Source organism: Arachis ipaensis, chromosome B5 (genome assembly GCF_059453495.1).
Source record: "Arachis ipaensis isolate K30076 ecotype BB chromosome B5, ASM5945349v1, whole genome shotgun sequence".
NCBI lineage: Eukaryota > Viridiplantae > Streptophyta > Magnoliopsida > Fabales > Fabaceae > Arachis > Arachis ipaensis.
The window spans coordinates 120,575,901-120,598,677 of NC_142440.1; the positions used below are offsets into that span (position 1 = coordinate 120,575,901).

A 22,777-nucleotide genomic window follows, 5' to 3' on the forward strand; every position below is an offset into this window, starting at 1 on the left:
ACCCTCATATAATTGCTATGACGGTGGAGGGTGCCAACCTTCAAGTGGCACCCAAAGAAATATGAAACTGCTCTCGTGGAATTGTCGGGGTTTGGGGAGACCCCTGTCAATCCACAATCTTAAAGGGATTTGCAAATCCTACTCCCCCGAGGTTGGTTTTATCTGTGAATCAAAAAATCAATCTCGACAAGTTGAAGGAAAACTAAGATCTTGTGGTTTCAAGAAATGGTTTATTGTAGATCCGGATGGATTGTCAGGGGTTTGGCAATGGCATGGAGGGACGGTTGCACTGTTCAGATTTTACAGCATGGTAGATTTTTCATTGTGGCATCAGTTCTGACAGCTGGTTCTAATGATCCCTATGGTGTTCTAGGTGTTTATCTCAATTCAAATGATCAACATAGAATGGCTCAATTTGCTGAATTAACTTCAGTCACCCAACAGTTCGATGGTAAGGTTGTGTTAATGGGGGATTTTTAATGCCATTTCTAATCAATTGGAGAAAGAAGGTGGGGGTGCTAAATCTCCTTCTTCTATTGAAACCTTTAATAGTTTTATTGATGATAATTCCCTGATTGATATTGGTATGGTCGGAAGACCATTCACTTGGTCAAATAGACGGAGGGGTGATGAGTTGATACAGGAAAGACTGGACCGATTTCTGGTAGGAGTTGATTGGCATCAACTCTATCCCAATGCAACGGTTCTTAGACTATCAGAATCAGGCTCGGATCATGCCCCTCTTCTCCTAGACTCTAATCCGAGAACTGAGAGATCTAAATGCCGATTCAAATTCCAAGAAAGATGGTGTTCCAATGATGAAATAAGGCAGATTGTTAGAGAGGTTTGGCATGAACAGATTGATGGTTCAGCCATGTATATCCTAGCTCAAAAAATAAAGCGTTGTTGGCATAAGATTGTCAGATGGCAGCAAGAACACAGATCTAATTCAAAGGTGGAGATTGATTTACTACAGTCGGAATTAGAGGAACTTTGTTTAGCAGGAATTCATGGAGGCGACATCATTTCAGAAATAGAGGACAAACTTGAAAAAGCATTGCAAAATGAGGAATCTTATTGGAAAGATAAGTCTAGAGTCAAATGGCTCAAATCTGGTGATCAGAATACAGCTTTCTTCCATCAGAAATTTAGAAATCGAACCCAAAGGAATAGAATTTGGCAACTAACTGACAGTGATGGTGAAGTGGCTACTTCAAATGCTGGTATTGCTTCTGTGGCTGAATCTTATTTCAAGGACATCTTTTCCTCCACTTGTCATGAGAACCCTGAACCTCTGTTTATTGATTTTGAACCTAAGGTTACAGCTCACATGAATCATAGGCTTCAAAGACCAGTGACTAATGAGGAAGTGAAATGCGCAACATTTAGCATTCATCCTCAAAGTGCTCCAGGAGATGATGGTATGACAGCAAAATTTTTTCAAAGCTTCTGGAACATACTTAGTGGTGATGTGTTTCGAGCAGTTAAGAGCTTCTTTTCTGGGGGCAGAATCTTGAAGGGTTTTAACCACACTCAGATCTCTCTTATTCCCAAGATTTTTGATGCTAAAGATATGACTCAGGTAAGACCAATAAGCCTATCTTCAGTCATTTACAAGATTATCTCCAAAGTATTTGTACATAGGCTTCAGGGTATGATGAATAGACTAATTAGCCCTACGCAGAGTGCTTTTATTAAAGGCAGATTAATCTCTGATAATATCCTAATTGCTCACGAGTGTATGCATTACTTGAAGAACAAAAAAAGGGGTCTCGAAAATAAAATGGCGCTAAAATTAGATATGAGTAAGGCATATGATAGGGTGGAATGGCACTTTCTTTAGTTTATATTGGAGAAGTTTGGTTTTGACTCCCGATGGATCATGTGGATTCGAGAATTAGTGACAACTGTTTCTTATTCTGTTATTGTGGAAGGACAACCTTATGGTTTCTTCAAACCAAATAGAGGTATTCAACAAGGAGATCCTCTATCCCCCTATCTTTTTCTTTTTTGTGCAGAAAGTCTCTCCTTCTTGCTACACAAGGCAGAACAAAACAGACTAATTCAGGGTCTTCAGATACATAGGCGATGTCCCAAGGTCAACCACCTCCTGTTTGCTGATGATTCCATTTTATTCTGTAAGGCTAATCCTGAAGCATGTTCAAATATCCTGCATTTATTGAATTCTTATGAAAGCATCAGTGGCCAGAGGGTAAATCTTAATAAATCTGCTGTATTCTTTAGCCACAACACTCCGTCCACTACTCGTACACTACTGGCTAACTCTATGAATATTAATCATATTGGGGCTCAGGATAAATACCTTGGTTTGCCTTCTACAGTCTCTAAATCGAAAAAGGCTTCTTTTAGTATGATCAAAGAAAAGGTTCGGAAAAGAATCCAAGGGTAGAAGCACAATCTTCTTTCGTCAGGTGGTAGACACGTATTGCTTAAGGCAGTGGGAGAAACTATTCCTATTTATACATTGTCTTGCTTTAAGTTGCCTGATGGTTTAATTTCGGAAATTCACTCTCTACTTTCTCAGTTCTGGTGGGGACAAAAAGGTTCTAAAAGGAGGATGGCTTGGATTAGCTGTGACACTATGACTCGCCCACGAAAAGAAGGAGGCCTTGGATTTAAAGATCTCAGAATCCAAAATCTGGCACTTTTAGGCAAACAGTTTTGGCGACTTGTAACACAGCCTACTTCCTTATTATCCAAAATCTTAAGAGGTAAATACTTTAGCAATGGTAATGCTATAACGGCAGAAATTGGAGTCTTACCTTCTTGGGGATGGAGGAGCATACTGGAAGGCCGAAAAATTGTTGAAAAAGGTCTTAATTGGGCTGTGGGAATATTCGAACCTTTAAGGATCCTTGGCTGCCTCCTCCGTATCCTTTAATGATTTCTGACATGCCAAATAGACAGGCTATTTCTGAGTTGGTTCCAAGAGTTAAAGATCTAATTACTGAAGATAGAAATTGGAATCAGAATCTCATTCAAGAATTATTTCCCCAAGACGTTGCAAACAAGATTTTGTCAATTAAAATTCAGCAGAGTAGGGACAAATTGCAATGGGATTTGAACAAATCAAAGCAATATGATACAGTTTTAGGTTACAGAATTGGCTATTTATTTTACCATCCGCCTCTGGAGCTTTGCCCTAATTATATGCAGCAGAAAAAGCCGTGGATTGATCTATGGAAGTTGAACTTGCCTCACAAAATTAAGCTATTTATCTGGAAAGCTCTCCATGGCCGACTTCCGGTGCTTGCTCAGATTCATCACCACATCCCATCTATATCACCAATATGTCCTTGCTGTCATGAAGCAACGGAAACAGTCACTCATTGTTTGATCGATTGCTCTAGAATTAAAGACGTATGGTCTCAGAGTTATCTTCGTGACTGTCTTCCCCCTCAGAGTTCTAACGACTTTTGGACATGGTGGACTGCATCAACAGAGATACTTAACCCGTTGAAGAATGCTGATCGTAATCCTCAATTGCTTGCCATCATTTGCTGGAACTGCTGGAAAGCTCACAACCAGTTGATTTTTGAAGGTTCTACTTCTATGCCGTCTGCCATTCTAGCAAGCTCTGTCAAGTTGCTCCGTGAAATCCAAAGAACTCCCAGTTTAGGTCGTCATCTCCATGAGTCAAGCTCTTAGTTGCATTCAATTTGATTTATCATTATTTCTTCTTTAAGATTTTTCTTCGTTTTTCGACCACGCACCGTTGGATGAATACCTTCAGTGTAGTGTTTTTGGGAAATCCCCACCTTTTATTATGCTGTTCTGCTTTTGGACATCTTTGTATTTCATTTTTTAATAATTAATGAAATATAACCTATTATCTTTGGAAAAAAAATGAATGGAACATTATCCATTATATAAAATCAAATTCAAAACATCTGTGTCTATAATTTAGATATTATCAATTCAATTCAATTCAGAACACCTGTGTCAATTCAATTCAATTTAGCAATTGCATTCTATTCAATTCAGCAATTGCATTCTATTCAATTTGATTGAAAAAATAATTCATTAGCAAAATATTGGTGTTGTTGGTGATAACGATAACGAAAAATGAGGAGGAGGAGGAGGAGCATCTGCGTGCGCGAAGGAGGAGGAGGAGGAGGTGGTATGCGTGAATTTGAAAAAAGAAAAAGAGGACGTACGCGTGTATTTGAAAGAAGAAGAAGAAGCGCAGGGGAGGAGAAGAAGAAAAAGCGCGTGTAATGACACTCTTTTAATGAGAGTAATTTTTATTAGTGTTAGACCTATTTGAATAAATTTAAATGAAAAAATATTTAGATGTGTAACAATTCTATTTCTAACAAACATCTCGAAAGAAAATAATTATCTCAAATTTTTGGATCCGACAAAAATAAAGACATTTTTATCATTAGATTTTCTAACCAAATATGTCATCATTGAATAAAAAGAATATGACATACATTATTACCGTTAGACTTTTGTCAAATTTTCTTAGAAAAATCAGATAACAAGTAAATCTAAAAAAATTGATAATTACTGTTCCGAAAATTTTATTTTTGAATCCTGTGATAATAATTTTTAAATTACTTTTTTATTTTTGTATTCCTAATCTTATAATAATATATTTTTTCTTAAAAATTTGATATATAGCAAATTAGATAAAAGATAATGTAAGTTAAGCATTGTTATGGTTGATTATATGTTACATACTATTTTCTTTGACATGACAGCATATATATGTAGTGAAGTCGTCAGTATACAATGAGTCTCCTGCGCTGTATCCCCTACTAATCTCAGCCTTGGCCTTTATGTCCAGGTATTTCTCTTGTTACCTGCATAGTATCTCAGATTGATTTTTCATTATTGACAATAATAAATATAATTTAATAATTTATTTTTTGGTAGCTAATGTTTGCTTAAATATGTAATGTACTAAATTTTTTTTTTCTAAAATAATATAAACAAATTAGATATAATTCGAACTTAAATAAATGTGAGTTAAAGTTTGAGTTTGTGAGAAGTAGACCGAAAAGAGATATAGGATGTTATTATTGTCAAATTTTTAGATAAAAAAATATAACGATAATGTTTGATTTATTAATTAAAATTCCTTGTTTTGATTAAATAAATTACTGTTGAATTTTTTCACAAAAAATTTTATGGTAATACTAGTGTTATTTAAAAAAAAAAAAAAAACAAAATAGCTCCCAGATTATATCAACTTTAGTGACGGATTATCATTATGCAAATTACTGCCGAAATTTCTCTCGTTAATTAAATCCAACAGTAGTAAATAATTTGGAAATATTTATGTAAGCATTTATCGAATAATGTCTTGACTCAGCAGTGAACTAATTGGCTGGTGTCGAATTCATTCATATTTTAAACAATAAAATAAAATAATGGGGTGCCTCACCTCTTCTATATCATCATAGGAAAACTTGTCCGAATTTGCTTCGCTGATTTATGATAAGGATTTCTGACATATTGAAAAAGAAATAGCACTGAGTATCTCTTGAGATTAACTTTGTGATTCTTTAATATGAAAAAATTGAAAAATGCACTTTAGCGCTGGCTAAGCGAACCAGATAATTTCTTGCATTCACATTATGTGGAAGACAAATAATATATAAAGAACCAAAATGTATTTAAAAATTCTTACCTGAATAAAGGAAGATAACAGCATCTTTAATTTCAAGACTAATTGCAATGTGATGTGAGTCGAGGTTTGATTTCCACTAATTAATTAGGTTTATCTCACTTCCTAATAAAAAATGAAAGTAGTTACCTCCAAATTAATATCCATTATTGACATTCTGAAAATGAATATGATTAAAAAGGAGATGCACAACAATTGATATAAGTTGGTTGAGTGATCATCTCACTTATTCATTTAAATAAGTATTTGAAGTTCGAATTTTATTTTATGTATACAACATCCTATTAACTAATAACAAAATTTTAAATGAAATAAATAACCACAACCAATTAATTCTTGTTAACCTATTGTGTTCTAAAGTGTGCTTAATCCCAATTGCACGGTAAAAGGTGTTTCAGGCAATTAATTAATGATAATAGTCTTCTCTAGATAATTAACTATACTGAATTTAATAAAGGATTTAAACACCCATCAAGAGCCGAAGTCAACACATTCTGAGAGGGATTAACTAAACAACTGACGCCATGAAACTTTTAATATTTATAAAGCAATTTTATATTAGTCATCTACCTATGTCTAAATGGATCGGAATTGAATGAAGTGGCGTGAAAAAAGTTCTTGATATCTCACAAACCATATCTTTTTCCATTCAGCAGCCATAAAAGTGCTAGCCGACAATTGATCTATTTGGTATTATCAAAATATACTTAATATCGACAGTTGCCACGAGTGAGTTAACGGATAACTAGTCACGGCCAACCGAAAGAAACAGGGTGACATACAGGTCTCAGAAAGATATTAATTTGTGAAAATCTGAGTGAAAAACTAATTTACCCTTACTTTATTTAAAAATTCCTAATAATTAAAATCACCCAAAAAATTTTAAATAAAATCTGCTAAAATAATATGACATTATAAATAATTTTAACTCAAATAAGTTATAGATCTTTTTAACCTATTCTAATTTTATATTTGGTCACTGTTCATATCTTAGTCCCATAAGCGAATTTAGGCCCAACAAATAAAAAGGTCCGCTAATAAAAAAGACTTTCAAGAATATATCTGACCTCTTTAAAGAGGTCGGACGCCAACAAAAAGGCCAGTTCCACCAGCCCAAAAGCCAATAACTGCCTCCCCAAATCTCGCCTACAATCTATATCTCCCTAAAATATAGATCTCAACAATTTCCAAGATAAAGGGAACGGTCATCCATCAATAAAGATGGAACTACTCCAACAAAGATGGTTAACACTCTACTATAAATATCCAGACACCCCTCAGGTATAATTTACGTTCTAATCTACTAAAAACTTGCCTAAAGCCTTTACTAACTTAAGTATCGGAGTCTCTTGCAGGTACCACCCCCTCCTCATGAGGAACTCGGCAGGCGGCACCTCGGCATCAACAAGTCGGACGTTGTCATAAAAGGGACCTGAACCTCACGTCCAAGCCCAAATCAACGTTTTAGGTAATCCTCAGAACATTGGCGCCGTTGCCGGGGACCTGAGATTCACCCTCTGATAATAGCGGAACACCAGTATGAAGACGACCACACGGTGTCTGAATCAGAATCTGAGCATCAGCTAGAAGACAACGCCATTGTACTTCCTCCACCACAACAGATGCAGGGGACTCATGGAGAGAGGACGTCAGGAAATTTCCACCCAAGGCGGATTCATTCAGAAATCCACCATTCTGAAGATGAGGAACCTCTTCATACAACAGAGATACTAGACATAGTCCATAGCCAACGAGAACAAATAGAACTGCTCGAGCACGAAGCCGAGTGACAACGGGAAGCAGAACGGGAGCTGCGGAGAGAGGTAAGACGACGGAGGAAGTTAGAAGAAAAGCTCTTAAAGTTAGAAGCCGACCTCCAAAACTGAAATAACCGAGCAGACCGGGAGGAAAGCCCCCTAGGCGGAGAAGACCCGTTCATAGAAGAGATCATGCAAACTTAAGTTTCTAGGAATTTCAAAAGCCCCGACATGGATCTCTATGACGGAATGACCGACCCGAGACACTATCTCAGCAACTTCAAAAGCCGGATGTATCTAGCTGACGCCTCTGATGCCACCCGTTGCAAGGCCTTCCCGACCACTCTAACCAAAGCGGCGATGAAGTGGTTCAATAACTTACTCCCCAGGTCGGTGACTAGCTTTGACGACTTGGTAAGAAAGTTTTTGACCAGATTCTCCATCCAAAAGGATAAAACAAAACACGCCTTGAGTTTGTTAGGAGTTAAGCAAGAGGTTGGAGATTCAAAATTTGCCTACTGAGGCCGTGATTATGGGATTAGTTAATGGCTTTAGAGAAGGCTTGTTCTCTTAATCCATATCCAAAAGTCATCCAAGTTCCTTAAATGATGTGCAAGAGAGGGTGGAAAAATATATCAACATGGAGGAGAATTTTCGATTAAGAGAACCTTTCTCCCGACCAACCCTGCCTACCAAGCTCAGGAAAAGGAAAAAGAACCCAAGAAGAAGGAAGAACAAAACCCAGAAAAACCCCGAAGGTACCACAACTATACTCCCCTTAGAGTCTATCTAGTGGATGTTTACAGAGAGATATGCCACACTGAGAAGCTTCCACCTCCTCGTCCAATCAAATATAAGAAGGCAGGAAGTCGGACAAAATACTATGAGTACCATGAGCTCTATGGACATTCCACCAATGAATGTTACGACTTAAAGAATGTCATAGAAAAGTTGGCCAGAGAAGGCCGACTAGACAGATACTTGGCCGACAGGTCAGGCGACCCGAGGAAGAGAATGAGGGAGGAAAAAGAAGGACGACGAGAGCATCTATTCCAGACCCCTGAGCGACTGACGTCGGAATTTTTGCCAGTAAAGAATTTCATAAAAACAGTCGCGTTGTAGATATAGTCTCTAAAACGACAGAAATCCCTTCGTACAAACGTTTTGGTTGTCACAAGTAACAAACCCCTTTGAAATTGATAACCGAGTATTCAAACCTCGGATCGTCTTCTCAAGGAATTGCAGGGAGGTATGTTCTTATTATTGGTTATGAGTTTGTAAATTGGGGTTTAGGAAGTAAGGTGGGAATATGTTATATGACAAATAAAATAAAATAATAATAATAAAATAAATTCTTGGCAAAGTATGAAGAACTGGAAATTCTGTCCTCGTTATCCTTATTAGATGTGATGAGAATTGGATTTCAATCCCACTTAGTTAAGTCAAGTGGACTAATTAGCTTGATTCTCAAGTCCTAGTCAACTCCTGTGGAGAGACTAGTGTTTAGAGCAATCCTAGCTAAAGCAAAATCAGCCAATTTCAACCACCCCTGAGTTTGACAACTCAAGTGTTACCAATTATTTAACCAAACCCAAAAAGGAAGAAAATATCTAAATTAAATTAAAAGCAAAGCAATCTTAAATCTGAAATATCTCAAATAATATTAATTAAGAAAATCATAACATGAATGTAGCATAAACCAAATAGGCAACATAACTAATATAAGCATTAAAGTATCTGAATGTAAGAGATAAATATAAAGTAAAAGAACGTTGAACCTGGGATTGAGAGTCACTCCTAAAACTAAGAGAAATCCTAAATCCTAATCCTAAGAGAGAGGAGAGAACCTCTCTCTCTAAAAACTACATCTACTCCTAAAATTATGAATTATGAGAGCCTCTTTATGAATGGATGCATTCTCCCACTTTATAGCCTCTAATCTGTGTTTTCTGGGCCGCAAACTGGGTCAGAAACAGTCCAGAATTCGCTGGGTTCGAATTTTAATGCGCTGATTTTCGTCACTGCAATGCGGCCGCATGGATCACGCGTTCGCGTCGCCTAGCATCAGGAGAACTATAGCATATTATATATCAAATCGAAGCCCCGGACGTTAGCTTTCCAACGCAACTGGAACCGCGTCGTTTGGACCTCTGTAGCTAAAGTTATAGCCGTTTGAGTGTAGAGAGGTCAGGCTGGACAGTTTAGCAATTTCTCCAACTTCTTGCATTCCTTCCACTTTTGCATGCAAATAATATGAATAAGTGGGTAAAGAGTTGATGAAATCCACTCAATTGAGTACAAGATAAACCATAAAATAGTGGTTTATCAACCTCCCCACACTTAAACACTAGCATGTCCTCATGCTAAGCTCAAGAGAAGCTATAAAGAATGAAGAGGAATGGTAGAAAGTATGAAATGCAACCTATCTATATGAATGCAACTACATGCAAAATATTTCTACCTACTTGGTTAAAAAGTAAATAAACTCTCCAAGACAAACATAAATCAGATTTCACTAATTCAAATCATACAATAAAAATCAAGTAAACTTGTAAGAATACAGCTCATGAAAGCAGGGAACATAGAATCAAGCATTGAACCCTCACTGGTAGTGTATATCACTCTAATCTCTCAAGTGTATAGGGTTATTCACTCTACTCTTCTCTAATCATGCTTTCTAAACCTCGTTCTTCATCTAACCAATCAACAAATATTTAATGTACCAATGCAAACATCATGAGGTCTTTTCAAGGTTGTAATGGGGCTGAGGTAAAGGTAAGGATATATGTATGGCCAAGTGAGCTATAATATGAATCTTCAATTAACCTAAGCTCTCACCTAATATACATATACTCTATATACTTTTAAATTCATGCCTAGCTACCCATAATTCCCACTTTTGTATAATTCTCATACTCATGTACCAAATTTTCTTTAATTTTTATCACATGTGCATTGATCTTTTATTAAACTTAATATTGGGGTAATTTTGTCCCCTTATTTATTCATTTATATTATTTTTTTTCTTTTTCTCTTTTTCTCTCTCTCTTTTTTTTTGAATCATAAAAGCAAACATAACTTATCAATGCACATGGATTTTCCATTATTTTTCTATTTTAGTTTTTCATGAGTAGGTTCCCAAATTTCCAATATTCAAATAAATTAGAAACATGATACATTCCCTTATTAACCCATGTTCCCACAGTTTTCCCACACTTAGTTGATGCACAATTTCTATCTTAAGCTAACCAAAGATTCACTTGGGATTTTTTTATTTGTTTTTCTGCTTAAGGCTAGTAATGTGGTTATAGAACAAGAGGGGATTAAAAGCTCAAGGGACTAACAAAGGTGATGTAAAAGGTAGGCTTATTTGGGGTAAGTGAGTTAATAATAAATAATGGCCTCAATCATATGCAAGCATGTAAATATACTAAACAAAGGACATATAGACTGGAACAAAATACAGATTACAATCATAGAGAAGGAAACACACAGGAATAAAATATTTATGGTTAAATAATGTAACCATGTAAATAAGCTCAAAGTCTCACAGGTTGTGTGTTCTTTGGCTCAAAAACCATGTTCCAAATACAACTTCAAACAAGTTTAACACAAAAATTTTGGTTTTAAATTAGTGAAAATTTTCAAAAAATAGGATCTTAAGAAGAAACTTATTATTTTAACCAAGCAGTAACTAAATGCAAAAATCAAATAAACATGCAATTAAATATGCAAATACAATAATTAACAAAGAAAATAAAATATTGGTGTTTGAGACAAGAAAGTACTAACCCATGGAGATCGGTATCGACCTCCCCACACTTAAAGATTGCACCGTCCTCGGTGCATGCTAAGATGTGCAAGTGGATGGGGGTTGTGGTTCCTCAGCTGGGGCTCTTTTTGTTCCTTTCCTTGCTGTTGATTTGGGAATGACTTTCTCTTTTCCTTTCTTGGTGGCCATCCTGAAAAAGAGAAGAGAAAGTAAATTAAATTCAAATAGATATATAGCCAGGAAGAGAATGGGAGAGTGGTGATGGATGCACATTAGGATGTAATTGACATTAACACATGCTCTCGAGTACATGTGAAAAGTCAGCAATGAAAAATAGCCAGTGCATCGAAAGATAAGTGGATGCAAGGTGTTTATTGGCATGCCGGAAAAGGGCATGAGTAGCATAGACCAAGCATTACTTGTAATAAATTACCATGTTTGTATTGACAATTATATTCAATTAAAATAGTAAAGGGAGTTTATGAAAAGCAAGCATTGAATAGTAGAATAAAAGATACTGAAAAATAGTGCACAATGCCATACGGGCGTTTTCACAAACACATAGCATGCATGTTAAATAATCTAATGAAAATAATAAATTGAACATGTAAGCAACCCTTTAAAAATAAATATATATAATTGTCAAATAATTCCTCTAATAATCCACAAGTAAAATATAGAAATAATGACCCAAATAAATTTCTAACACCAATGAAAATAATGAATGAAAGTATGTAAATAAACTAAAATAAAATAAAAAGAAAAATAAGAGAGATGAGAAGGGACAGAAGATAAGAAAGGAAGAAGAAAGGAAGAAGAAAGAAATAAGAAAAGATAAGAAAAATAAGGATTAGAGAAGAAAAGATAAGAAATTTGGCTGATCTGGATAATCTGTGCGCCGCTTGTGACGCGGACGCGTGAGTGACGCGGTCGCGTGGTGCGTGATAAGGTCAGGTGACGCGGACGCGTGGGTCACGCGATCGCGTGGCCTGTTTTGTGCGATTGGCGCGAGTGCAGCCTCGTGGTCGCGCAACTCTCTGTTCGAAACTCTTTTTGCTAAAATTCTGGGTGACGCGATCGCGTGGGGCATGCGATTGCGTGAGTGGCCATCATGGGGATATGACGCGGACGCGTGAGGCACGCGTTCGCATGGTGAGGCTTGGGCTTCCAGCACGAGTCTAGCCCAACTCCAGCACAACTTTCGGCCAAGCACCCTTTTTACGCCGATTTCAGGTCACGCGGCCGCGTGGGTGACGCGGTCGCGTGGGAGGCCATTATTCCCATATGACGCGGTCGCGTGGGGTAATTTGTGCCATTGGCACGCCTCCAGCGCTGCTCCTGCGAAACTCTCTGTTCATATTAATATTGTCTCCCATCTCCTTGCGACGCGGACGCATCGCTGATGCGGTCGCGTCGCGTGCTCGTTTTTTTTTTTTTTTGTAATCTGAAAAATGCAGAATGCAGTGTTAATATGAATGTGATGCAAAACTCCAGGTTCAATATAACAAAATAAAATAAAATTCAAAAACAAATAAAACTAAATAAAAATGAAAAATGAACGATCATACCATGGTGGGTTGTCTCCCACCTAGCACTTTTAGTTAAAGTCCTTAAGTTGGACATTTGATGAGCTTCCTGTTATGGTGGCTTATGCTTAAACTCATCCAGGAATCTCCACCAGTGTTTGTGATTCCAGTAACCTCCGGGGTCCCAAACTAGGCATGTAAAACCCTTGAGCAGCTTCAAAAAGATTCTTAGGCTCCCGGGGTGTTGGATGTCAGAACAGATTCCAGGATCCCAAATCTTGCTTTTACACCCATCCATGTCGGGATCTGTATTTTTCCAATTGGGTGATAAGTGATTTGAATTCTCACTGCAGCTACCAAACAGCGTCCTAGACCCATTCAGTTGAGCTTTACACCAACCTTTGCATTTAAACTTTGAGCACACAACCATGTTGAACCTTGCTTGACAATTCTTATCACTGGCTATCTTCCTCTTACTCTTAATACCACAAAGAGCTCTAAGTTGACCATCCGTCTCCAGTAGCCCATATTCAAGTGGGATTAGAAAGCTATGGGATATGAATTTTACCCACTTGAATGTTGTGAAGGATGATGGCAACTTAGGGGGAGGTATTTTTAATGAAATTGCAAGCTCCACTCCCTTGTGCTCTTTTCTGATAACTACCACTTCTTTGCAAGCTTCTTCAATTTCAATCTCTTCCTCTTGGTAGCTCTCTTTCAATTCAATCTCCTCTTCATTGCTTTCCAAGGGCATGGGAGGTTGTGCTTCTTCTTCTTGAATCTCCATCTCTTGATCAACCTCTTCCAAGTCTTCAACTATGATATGCTTTGGAGGTTGTACACCCTCCTCAGCATCAATTTCAACCGTCTCGGAAGGAGGCTCTATGACTGGACTTTCCCATGGAGGTTCTGTATCTCCTAAGTCTTCAACCACTTCTTCTTCTTCTTGAACAATGACAGCTTCTTCTACTTGTTCTAGTACGAATTCATTCTCTGTCTTGTCCACTGGGGTTTCTGGTATCTCCTTCATGCTACGCTCTTCACTAGACTGTCCAGATGGAGATGTGGCTGATCCTTGTGTATTTAAGCGTCTAGAAGCCCATTGAATTAATACTTGCCCCAGCTGTTGAACGGTTGCCTGAAATTTAATTACTGTTTCCCTTAGGTGATCCTCTGCTTCTTCGGTTGCCAGACTTGGACATGATACAAAAGAAAGTGGTGGTGGTTGGGAGTGATTGGATTGGAATTGGGGTGGTTCTATATATGGTTCATATGGCTCATAAGGTGGTTGGTATGGTGGTTGAGGGTTAGGGTCATATGGAGGTGAATGGCGGAAAGGGGCTTGTGAGTTTGGTGGTCCAAAGTTATGTTGAGGAAAGGGTTCATAGGCATATGGTGGTGGTTGTTGATAGTCCATTGGAGGTGGTTGTTGCCATAAGGGTTGATCAAGTCCTTGTGGCTCCTCCCATCTTTGATTGTTCCAACATTGATGCCTGTTCTCATTATAATTTCTTCTTCCTGCAACATAATTGTAACCAGACTCATAGCCAAAGGGGTGAGAGTTCATAGTAACAAATAAAATTTAAAAATGAAAATTAAATTTTGAAATTTGAAATTTAAAATTTTGAAATTTGAATTTTTGAAATTTTGAAATTTGAAATTTGTAAATTTTTAAATTTAAATTTTGAAAATTTTTAAATTTGAATTTTGAAATTTGATTTTTGAAATAAGATAAGATAAGATAAAAATTTTAAAATAAAAACCAATAACCTCTTAACTTAAGAAAAAGCAAAAATAAAAACAAATAAACAAAAAAAGCAAAAAATATTTACAATAACCAATAATAAGGCACACGTTTGCAATTTCCCAGCAACGGCGCCATTTTGACGTTAGGATTTTTGCCAGTAAAGAATTTCATAAAAACAGTCGCGTTGTAGATATAGTCTCTAAACCGACAGAAATCCCTTCGTACAAACGTTTTGGTTGTCACAAGTAACAAACCCCTTTGAAATTGATAACCGAGTATTCAAACCTCGGGTCGTCTTCTCAAGGAATTGCAGGGAGGTATGTTCTTATTATTGGTTATGAGTTTGTAAATTGGGGTTTAGGAAGTAAGGTGGGAATATGTTATATGACAAATAAAATAAAATAATAATAATAAAATAAATTCTTGGCAAAGTATGAAGAACTGGAAATCCTGTCCTCGTTATCCTTATTAGATGTGATGAGAATTGGATTTCAATCCCACTTAGTTAAGTCAAGTGGACTAATTAGCTTGATTCTCAAGTCCTAGTCAACTCCTGTGGAGAGACTAGTGTTTAGAGCAATCCTAGCTAAAGCAAAATCAGCCAATTTCAACCACCCCTGAGTTTGACAACTCAAGTGTTACCAATTATTTAATCAAAGCCAAAAAGGAAGAAAATATCTAAATTAAATTAAAAGCAAAGCAATCTTAAATCTGAAATACCTCAAATAATATTAATTAAGAAAATCATAACATGAATGTAGCATAAACCAAATAGGCAACATAACTAATATAAGCATTAAAGTATCTGAACGTAAGAGATAAATATAAAGTAAAAGAACGTTGAACCTGGGATTGAGAGTCACTCCTGAAACTAAGAGAAATCCTAAATCCTAATCCTAAGAGAGAGGAGAGAACCTCTCTCTCTAAAAACTACATCTACTCCTAAAATTATGAATTATGAGAGCCTCCTTATGAATGGATGCATTCCCCCACTTTATAGCTTCTAATCTGTGTTTTTTGGGCCGCAAACTGGGTCAGAAACAGTCCAGAATTCGCTGGGTTCGAATTTTAATGCGCTGATTTCCGTCACTGCGACGCGGCCGCATGGATCACGCGGTCGCGTCGCCTAGCGTCAGGGGAACTATAGCATATTATATATCAAATCGAAGCCCGGACATTAGCTTTCCAACACAACTGGAACCGCGTCGTTTGGACCTCTGTAGCTAAAGTTATAGCCGTTTGAGTGCAGAGAGTCAGGCTGGACAACTTAGCAATTTCTCCAACTTCTTGCATTCCTTCCACTTGTGCATGCTTTCTTCCCATCCTCCAAGCCATTCCTGCCTTATAATATCTGAAAACACTTAACACACATATCAAGGCATCTATGGTAATAAGAGAGGATTAATAATGAGCAAATATAAGATCAAAGAAGCATGTTTTCAATCAAAGCACATAATTAGGAAGGCAAATGTAAAACCATGCAAATAATATGAATAAGTGGGTAAAGAGTTGATGAAATCCACTCAATTGAGTACAAGATAAACCATAAAATAGTGGTTTATCAGCGACACATACACATGATCAATGGGGATTCACGGGAGGAGGAATGACGAAATCATCACGAAAAAGGCACCTTAAATAAGTATATCAAGTCGGGGAGGAAAACAGACTGCCCGACTTGCCTACTATCTCGTTCACTAAAGAAGACGCCCAAGGGATAATACATGGGCATGATAACCCCGTGGTGATAACGATGATCCTCCTGAACGCTAACCTCCATAGAACCTTGATAGATCAGGGCAGCTCGGCGAACATCCTATTCAAGCCTGCCTTCGATAAACTCGGGCTTGAAGAAAAGGACTTAAAGACCTACCCAGACAACCTATTCGAACTGGGGGATACGCTAATCCGACCCCTAGGGTACATATCCTTATACACCACTTTTGGAAAGGATGCAAGGTCGAAGACACTAAGCATCAATTACATCGTGGTTGATGTAAAATCGGCATACATCGCCTTGATAGGTCGAACCACCTTGAACTGGCTTGCAGCTATTGTCTCAACACCTCACCTCTGTATGAAGTTTCCCACAGCGAAAGGAATTTTCACCATTAAGGGAGACCAAAAGCTAGCACGTAAGAGCTACAATGAAAGCCTTAATTTAAAAGGCAACCCTGGAAGCAAAGAAGTCAACACAATTGAACTGGGTGGAATTCGAATTCGTGAAGAGATGCGCCTCCAACCTGGAGGCAAAGTAGAGGAGGTACAAATTGGAGATCACCCTAACAAAATAACAAATATAGGGGCTAATCTAGAGGGAAACCTGAAGGAACAGCTCGTCGGACTACTAAGGAAGAATTCCAACCTCTTCGCCTGGAAAACCTCTGACATGCCTGGCATAGATTCTGACTTGATGTCCCATAAACTCACAATATACCCGGGCTCTCGACCTATTCAACAAAAGCGTCGGAAGCTCGGACCAGAAAGGACACAGGTCGTGCAGGAGCAATTACAAGCCTTGCTCAAAGCAGGGTTCATAAGGGAGGTAAAATATCCATTGTGGCTAGCTAACGTCGTTTTGGTAAAGAAACTAAACGAAAAGTGGAGTATGTGTGTAGACTACACTGACATCAACAAAGCTTGTCCCAAGGACCCATATCCTCTCCCTAGCATTAATGCTTTGGTCGACTCAGCCTCAGGCTACTGATATCTGTCCTTTATGGATGCTTACTCGGGATATAATCAAATTCTGATGTACAAGCCAGATCAAGAAATGACTTCGTCCATAACTCCAAAAGCTAACTATTGCTATGTAGTAATGCCTTTTAGGTTAAAGAATGCGGGGAATACATACCAGTGACTAATGAACAAAGTATTTTCCTCTCACCTGGGAAAATTCATAGAGGTGTACATAGACGACATGCTCGTCAAAACCAGAGAGAATGCGACATTGTTGTCCGACCTCTCTGAGGTGTTCTCCACAATAAGGAAGCATGAGATGAGGTTGAATCCCTCAAAATGCACCTTCGCAGTGGAAGCAAGAAAGTTCTTGGGTTTCATGCTAACCCAAAGAGGTATAGAAGCAAAACCAGACAAGTGTCAGGCTATACTCAACATGAAGAGCCCGACTTGTGTTAAACAGGTCCAACAATTAAATGGAAGGTTGGCAACTTTATCCAGATTCTTAGCCAGATCCGCTCTTCCCTTATACTAAATCCTAAGAAAAGGGAAGCATTTCGAACGGACCCCAAAATGCGAGTAAGTCTTTCAGGACTTCAAAACATTTCTGGGACAGCGCCCCATACTTACCGAACCTATCAAAGGGGAAGAGCTCGTGCTATACATTGCAGTATGAAGCCGAGCTATAACTTCAGCCCTCATCCGAGAAGATGAAAAGGGGCAGCAACCTATCTATTTCATCAGCAAAGCCTTACAGAGGGCAGAGTTGAACTATCAAAAGAGAGAAAAGTTTGCTTATGCCCTTATCCTCACATCTCGAAGACTTCGACCTTACTTCTAGGCTCATACCATCAAAGTCCACACTAATCAAGCAATGAAATACATTTTACAAAAGACGGACTTGGCAGGGTCAATGCTACAATAGGATGTGGAACTGTCTGAGTTCGACCTAAAGAACGAAGCTCGAACGGCAATTAAGTCACAATACCTTGCTGACTTTGTCACTGAATACACTGAAAACCCAAGAGATCCAGCTACATGGAGCCTATATGTAGATGGGTCATCAAACAAAGTCGGAAGTGGGGCAGGTGTCATTCTAGAAAGTGACCAAAGAACTCGGATAGAACTCTGATGAACCACTATTTTATAGTTTATTTTGTACTGAATTGAGTGGATTTTGTCAATTATTCTCCCACTTATTCATGTAAATTGCATATTTTTAAGTTTCCTTCCTAATTTTGTGCTATGATTGAAAACTAGCTTTCTAGGCCTTAAAATCGCTAATTTTTAATCCTCTCTTATTATCATTCGATGTCGTGATATGTGTGTTAAGTGTTTTCAGAGTTTATAGGGCAGGAATGACTTAGAGGATGGAAAGAAAGCATGCCAAAGTGGAAGAAACACAAGAAATTGAAGTTTTGAGAAGTTGGTGTCCACGCGCATGCATGGATAACGCGTACGTGTGACCAAGCCACAACTACATGACGCGTACGCGTGGATGACACCTACGCATGGCCAGTGCAGAGTCCTAGCGACGCGTACGCATCAACCACGTGTATGCATGACGAGTGTCACGTGCTGCAATTAACAGAAAACGCTGGGGACGATTTCTGGGCTGATTTTGACCCAGTTTCAGGCCCGAAATTGAAGACAAGAGGTTGGGGAGTGGAGCGATTCATTCACTTTTCATTCATACACACTTTAGGAGATGTAGTTTTCTAAAGAGAGAGGCTCTCTCCTCTCTCTAGGTTTAGGATTTCTTCTTCCAATTTCTCCTTAGGTTCAGATTTCAATCTTCCTTTAATTTAGTTTTCTTCTACTTTTTGTTGTTCTAGTACTTTAGTTATCTACTTCTCTTTTTGATTCCTTTATTTTGCTAATTTAGTTTACGAGTTCATTTGTTACTCTCAATTTTTATTAATGCAATTTATGTTTCATGTTTCTTATTGTTCAATTGCTTTGTTATTGTTATTTCTTTGCTTTGGTTAGTCTTAGAATTTCCTATGTCTTGTTAATTTTCTACTTTTTTATTTTATGCCTTCCAAGTGTTTGATAAAATGTTTGGTTGGATTTTTAAATAGTTTTTGTGTTCTTGGTGTGGATTGATTAATTAGAGACTCTTGAGTTATCAAGACTCTTTTGTTGATTAGTAATTGAAGATTGCCGTTAGCTTGAACTTCACTAAATCTAGTCTCTCACTACGAGTTGACTAGGACTTGTGAACTCCAGTTGATTGCATACACTTGACTTTCCTTCATTGGTTAGAGGTTAGCTAAGTGAAGGCAATTTACATTTACCATCACAATTGACGACGATAATGAGGATAGGACTTCTGATTCTCTTTTCTTGCTGAGAGCTTTCTTAGTTATTAGTTTATTTTCTTGCCATTTTACTTTCTTGTTTCTTATTACAAAACCTAAAAACATACTTTTCTATAGCCAATAATAAACTACACTTCCCTGCAATTTCTTTGAGAGACGACTCGAGGTTTAAATACTTCGGTTAATTTTATTGGGTTTGCTTAAGTGAAAAATAATTTAAACGTTGACCGAGGATAATTTGTTGGTTTAGAACTATACTTACAACGCAATATTTTTGTGAAAATCTTTACCAACATTTTTCCTCTGTAAAACTCTCCCTATGGTTTGAGTTCCCTGCTTCTAACAACCAAGTAGAGTACGAGGCCTTACTTGCTGGCTTGCAGCTGGCCAAAGAAGTGGGGGCGGAAAGATTGATAGTGTTCAGTGATTCGCAAGTAATAACTTCGCAAATTAACAGCAACTATCAAGTCAAAGACCCCAGTATGAAGAAGTACTTGGATAAAGCCCGAGAACAACTAACACACTTTTCAGAAGGAGAGGTTCGACATATAGCCTAGAAATCCAATGTCCGAGCTTATGCCCTCTCCAAATTAGCCAGCACCAAGCCATGGGACAATAATAGAAGTCTTATTCAGGAGACTCTGCAAACACCATCAATATCAAAAGAGGAGGATAATTCAGAGGTATTGAACATATCCAATCAAAATCTAGGATGGATGACTCCTATAATCAATTACCTTAAATTTGATGTCCTTCCAAAGCATGAAAAAGAAGCCAGAAGGCTCGTAAAAGAGGCACAAAATTACACATTGGTCCACAATATTTTACACAAAAGAAGGATCTCAATACCCCTCTTAAAATGCGTCCCGACCTCCAATACAAAGGAAGTCTTAGAAGATGTACATAGTGGCATATGTGAAAACCACTTAGGAGCTCGATCACTGGCCAAAAAGTTGATCCGAGCAGGCTTTTTCTGGCCGACTTTACAAAAGAAAGCGGCCGAGTTTGTTAAGAAGTGCTCACCTTCTCAGAAACATGCCAATTTCCACGTTGCGCCACCTAAGGAGCTTATCAGCGTCACCTCACCATGGCCATTTACAAAATGGAGCCTCGATCTGCTTGGACCATTTCCACAAGCACCAGGACAAGTCAAATACCTCATAGTAAGGATTGACTACTTCACTAAGTGGATAAAGGCAGAGCTCTTAGCAACTATCACCGGCTAGAGAAGTCAAAAATTCTTGTATAAGAACATTGTTACAAGGTTTGGAGTTTCCTACTCCATCTCCACGGACAATGGGACTCAATTTACTGACTCAACCTTCAGGAACTTGGTGGCCAACTTTAAAATAAAACACAAGTTCACATTAGTAGAGTACCCCCAGGCCAATAGACAGGCTGAAGCCGCCAATAAAATCATACTGGCCGGATTAAAGCACCGACTACAAGACGCGAAAGGGTCTTAGGGTGATGAGGTCCCTCAAGTCTTGTGGGGTCGGACCACCCTACATTCCACAATGGGGAAGTCACCCTTCCGACTTGCTTAAGGGATGAAAGTCCTGATCCCCATAGAAGTAGCTGAAGAATCACGCAAGGTCATATTCTACAACGAAAGAGCTAATTTCCAGGCACAGAAAGAAGAGCTTGATCTTCTCTCCAAAGTCCGAGAAAAATCTCGGATTAAGGAGGAAGCCCTAAAGCAAAGAATGGCTCTAAGATACAACCAAAAGGTGATTAAGAAGAGTTTTGTCACCAACGACCTCATCCTAATGCGAAATGACATCAGAGCACAGAAATCAGGAGAAGAAAAGCTGGCTGCTAATTGGAAGGGACCTTACAAAATAATTGAGGTCTTAGGCAAAGGTTACTACAAAGTGTCCGACCTCCAAGGGCCGAGGTCTTAGCACGTGTGTAACTGAAGGAAGTACTACAGCTAGATAGCAAACCTCGTGCCTTGGCGTACTCTTTTTCCTGACTTCAAGGTTTTTTAATGAGGCACTAGCACGAGGGCTAGGGGTACCCAAGCCCCTAGTACATAGGTCTGTAAAGGAATTTCTTGACTATTAATAAATAATATTCCTATTTCTTTGTTAAAAAATTTCCTATCTTAAATGCATTAATTTAAGCTCAACAAACTGCGAATATCATTGCCCGACCTAAAAATGGTCGGCAAGATGAAGCGAAGAGGTACAAGTTAATGTAAGAAGTTATATAAACAACTCGTGAAAAATGACCTCAATCATAAAGCCTGGGTAAAAACAAGCTGTAGAAATAACTTAATAAAGACCAACTACTCAAAGCCGGAACTATGAAAGGAAACTTACAAAGTCACTAAGATTCAAAACCAGGCAAACTATTTTCGACTTCAAAAAACCTAGCTTCATTTTAAAAGCAAGAAGGTCCTTTGAGATATAAAAGGACTTGAACACTACTTTATAAAAAAAGCGTTTGGAAGCAACTGAAACAAAAGGTAAAGTGTTCAAGAAACCACTAACTATTACAAAAGAAAGTTAAGTGTCATAAGATCCACAAGTCGGGCCCTTCCAAAACATCCAAAAAAAAAAACAAAGAGAACTTAAGATTTCTCGCCAATAAGCGGGTTGAGATCCTCCCCCGTGGTAGCATCCTTTTCTCTAACAGGGGAAGTCAGAGGAAGCACAAAACTTGGCACTGCCGGGATAGCAGCAGAAGGAGAAGGGGAGGCCTCCACGTCGACGACCTCAGGCTGAACCTCGGTCTGGGCTTCTGAAGTTTGGCCGGCCTGAGGAGCAGAAGTCTTCAGGTTGAGAGGAGGCATGTCATCCTCATCAGGAGTCGGTACGATCTTCCCATCAACGACAAGGTTATCCATGCTGAACAGGGAAAGATCTAGGTCGGGAGCAAAAACTTGAACTTGAGCTTTCAAATTCTCGAACAACTCGCTTATCCCCCTGACCACGTGCTCTTGGAGGTCGGCATGCTCCTCTCGGACAGTTTTTAACTCCTCCGGAACATCGATTAACACTCCATAAGACCGAGAGTAACTTTCCTCGGCCTTCTTCTTCATTTTTGCTGCCATTAACGCTGCGGCCTCGGCATTTACTGCTCAGGCACGAGCCTTCTCCAAGTCGAAATTCAACCTGGTGTTCTCCTCCTCCAACCCCTCCTTCAAACCCTTCAATCTCTCCACCGCAGCTCGTGCAGAATCCAGAAAGGCCTGGGTGGCACCAACCAGAGTCTTTTTCAGCTCCTTAGCCAGGGTAGTGCTCACCCCTGCCATACGGATACAATTACGAGCCATATGGTGGAGGTGATTTTGAATAGCCACATCATCCATGGC

At 38.5% G+C, this 22,777-nt stretch overlaps 1 protein-coding gene across 1 annotated transcript; it reads left to right on the top strand.

The window, feature by feature from the left end:
* The first annotated feature begins 16,211 nt into the window (after positions 1-16,211).
* On the top strand, positions 16,212-17,428 carry LOC107640830 (uncharacterized). The gene is made up of 2 exons (XM_016344332.1): positions 16,212-17,003; positions 17,288-17,428. Exons 1-2 carry the CDS (start codon positions 16,212-16,214, stop codon positions 17,426-17,428), a joined length of 933 nt encoding a protein of 310 aa, XP_016199818.1.
* The last annotated feature ends 5,349 nt before the right edge of the window (positions 17,429-22,777 follow it).

Coding starts and splice junctions, on each gene's coding strand:
- LOC107640830 (XM_016344332.1), top strand. CDS start 16,212: ATGATCCTCCTGAACGCTAACCTCCATAGAACCTTGATAGATCAGGGC. Junction 17,004..17,287: donor AAGCAGGGTTCATAAGGGAG/GTAAAATATCCA, acceptor AATGCCTTTTAG/GTTAAAGAATGCGGGGAATA.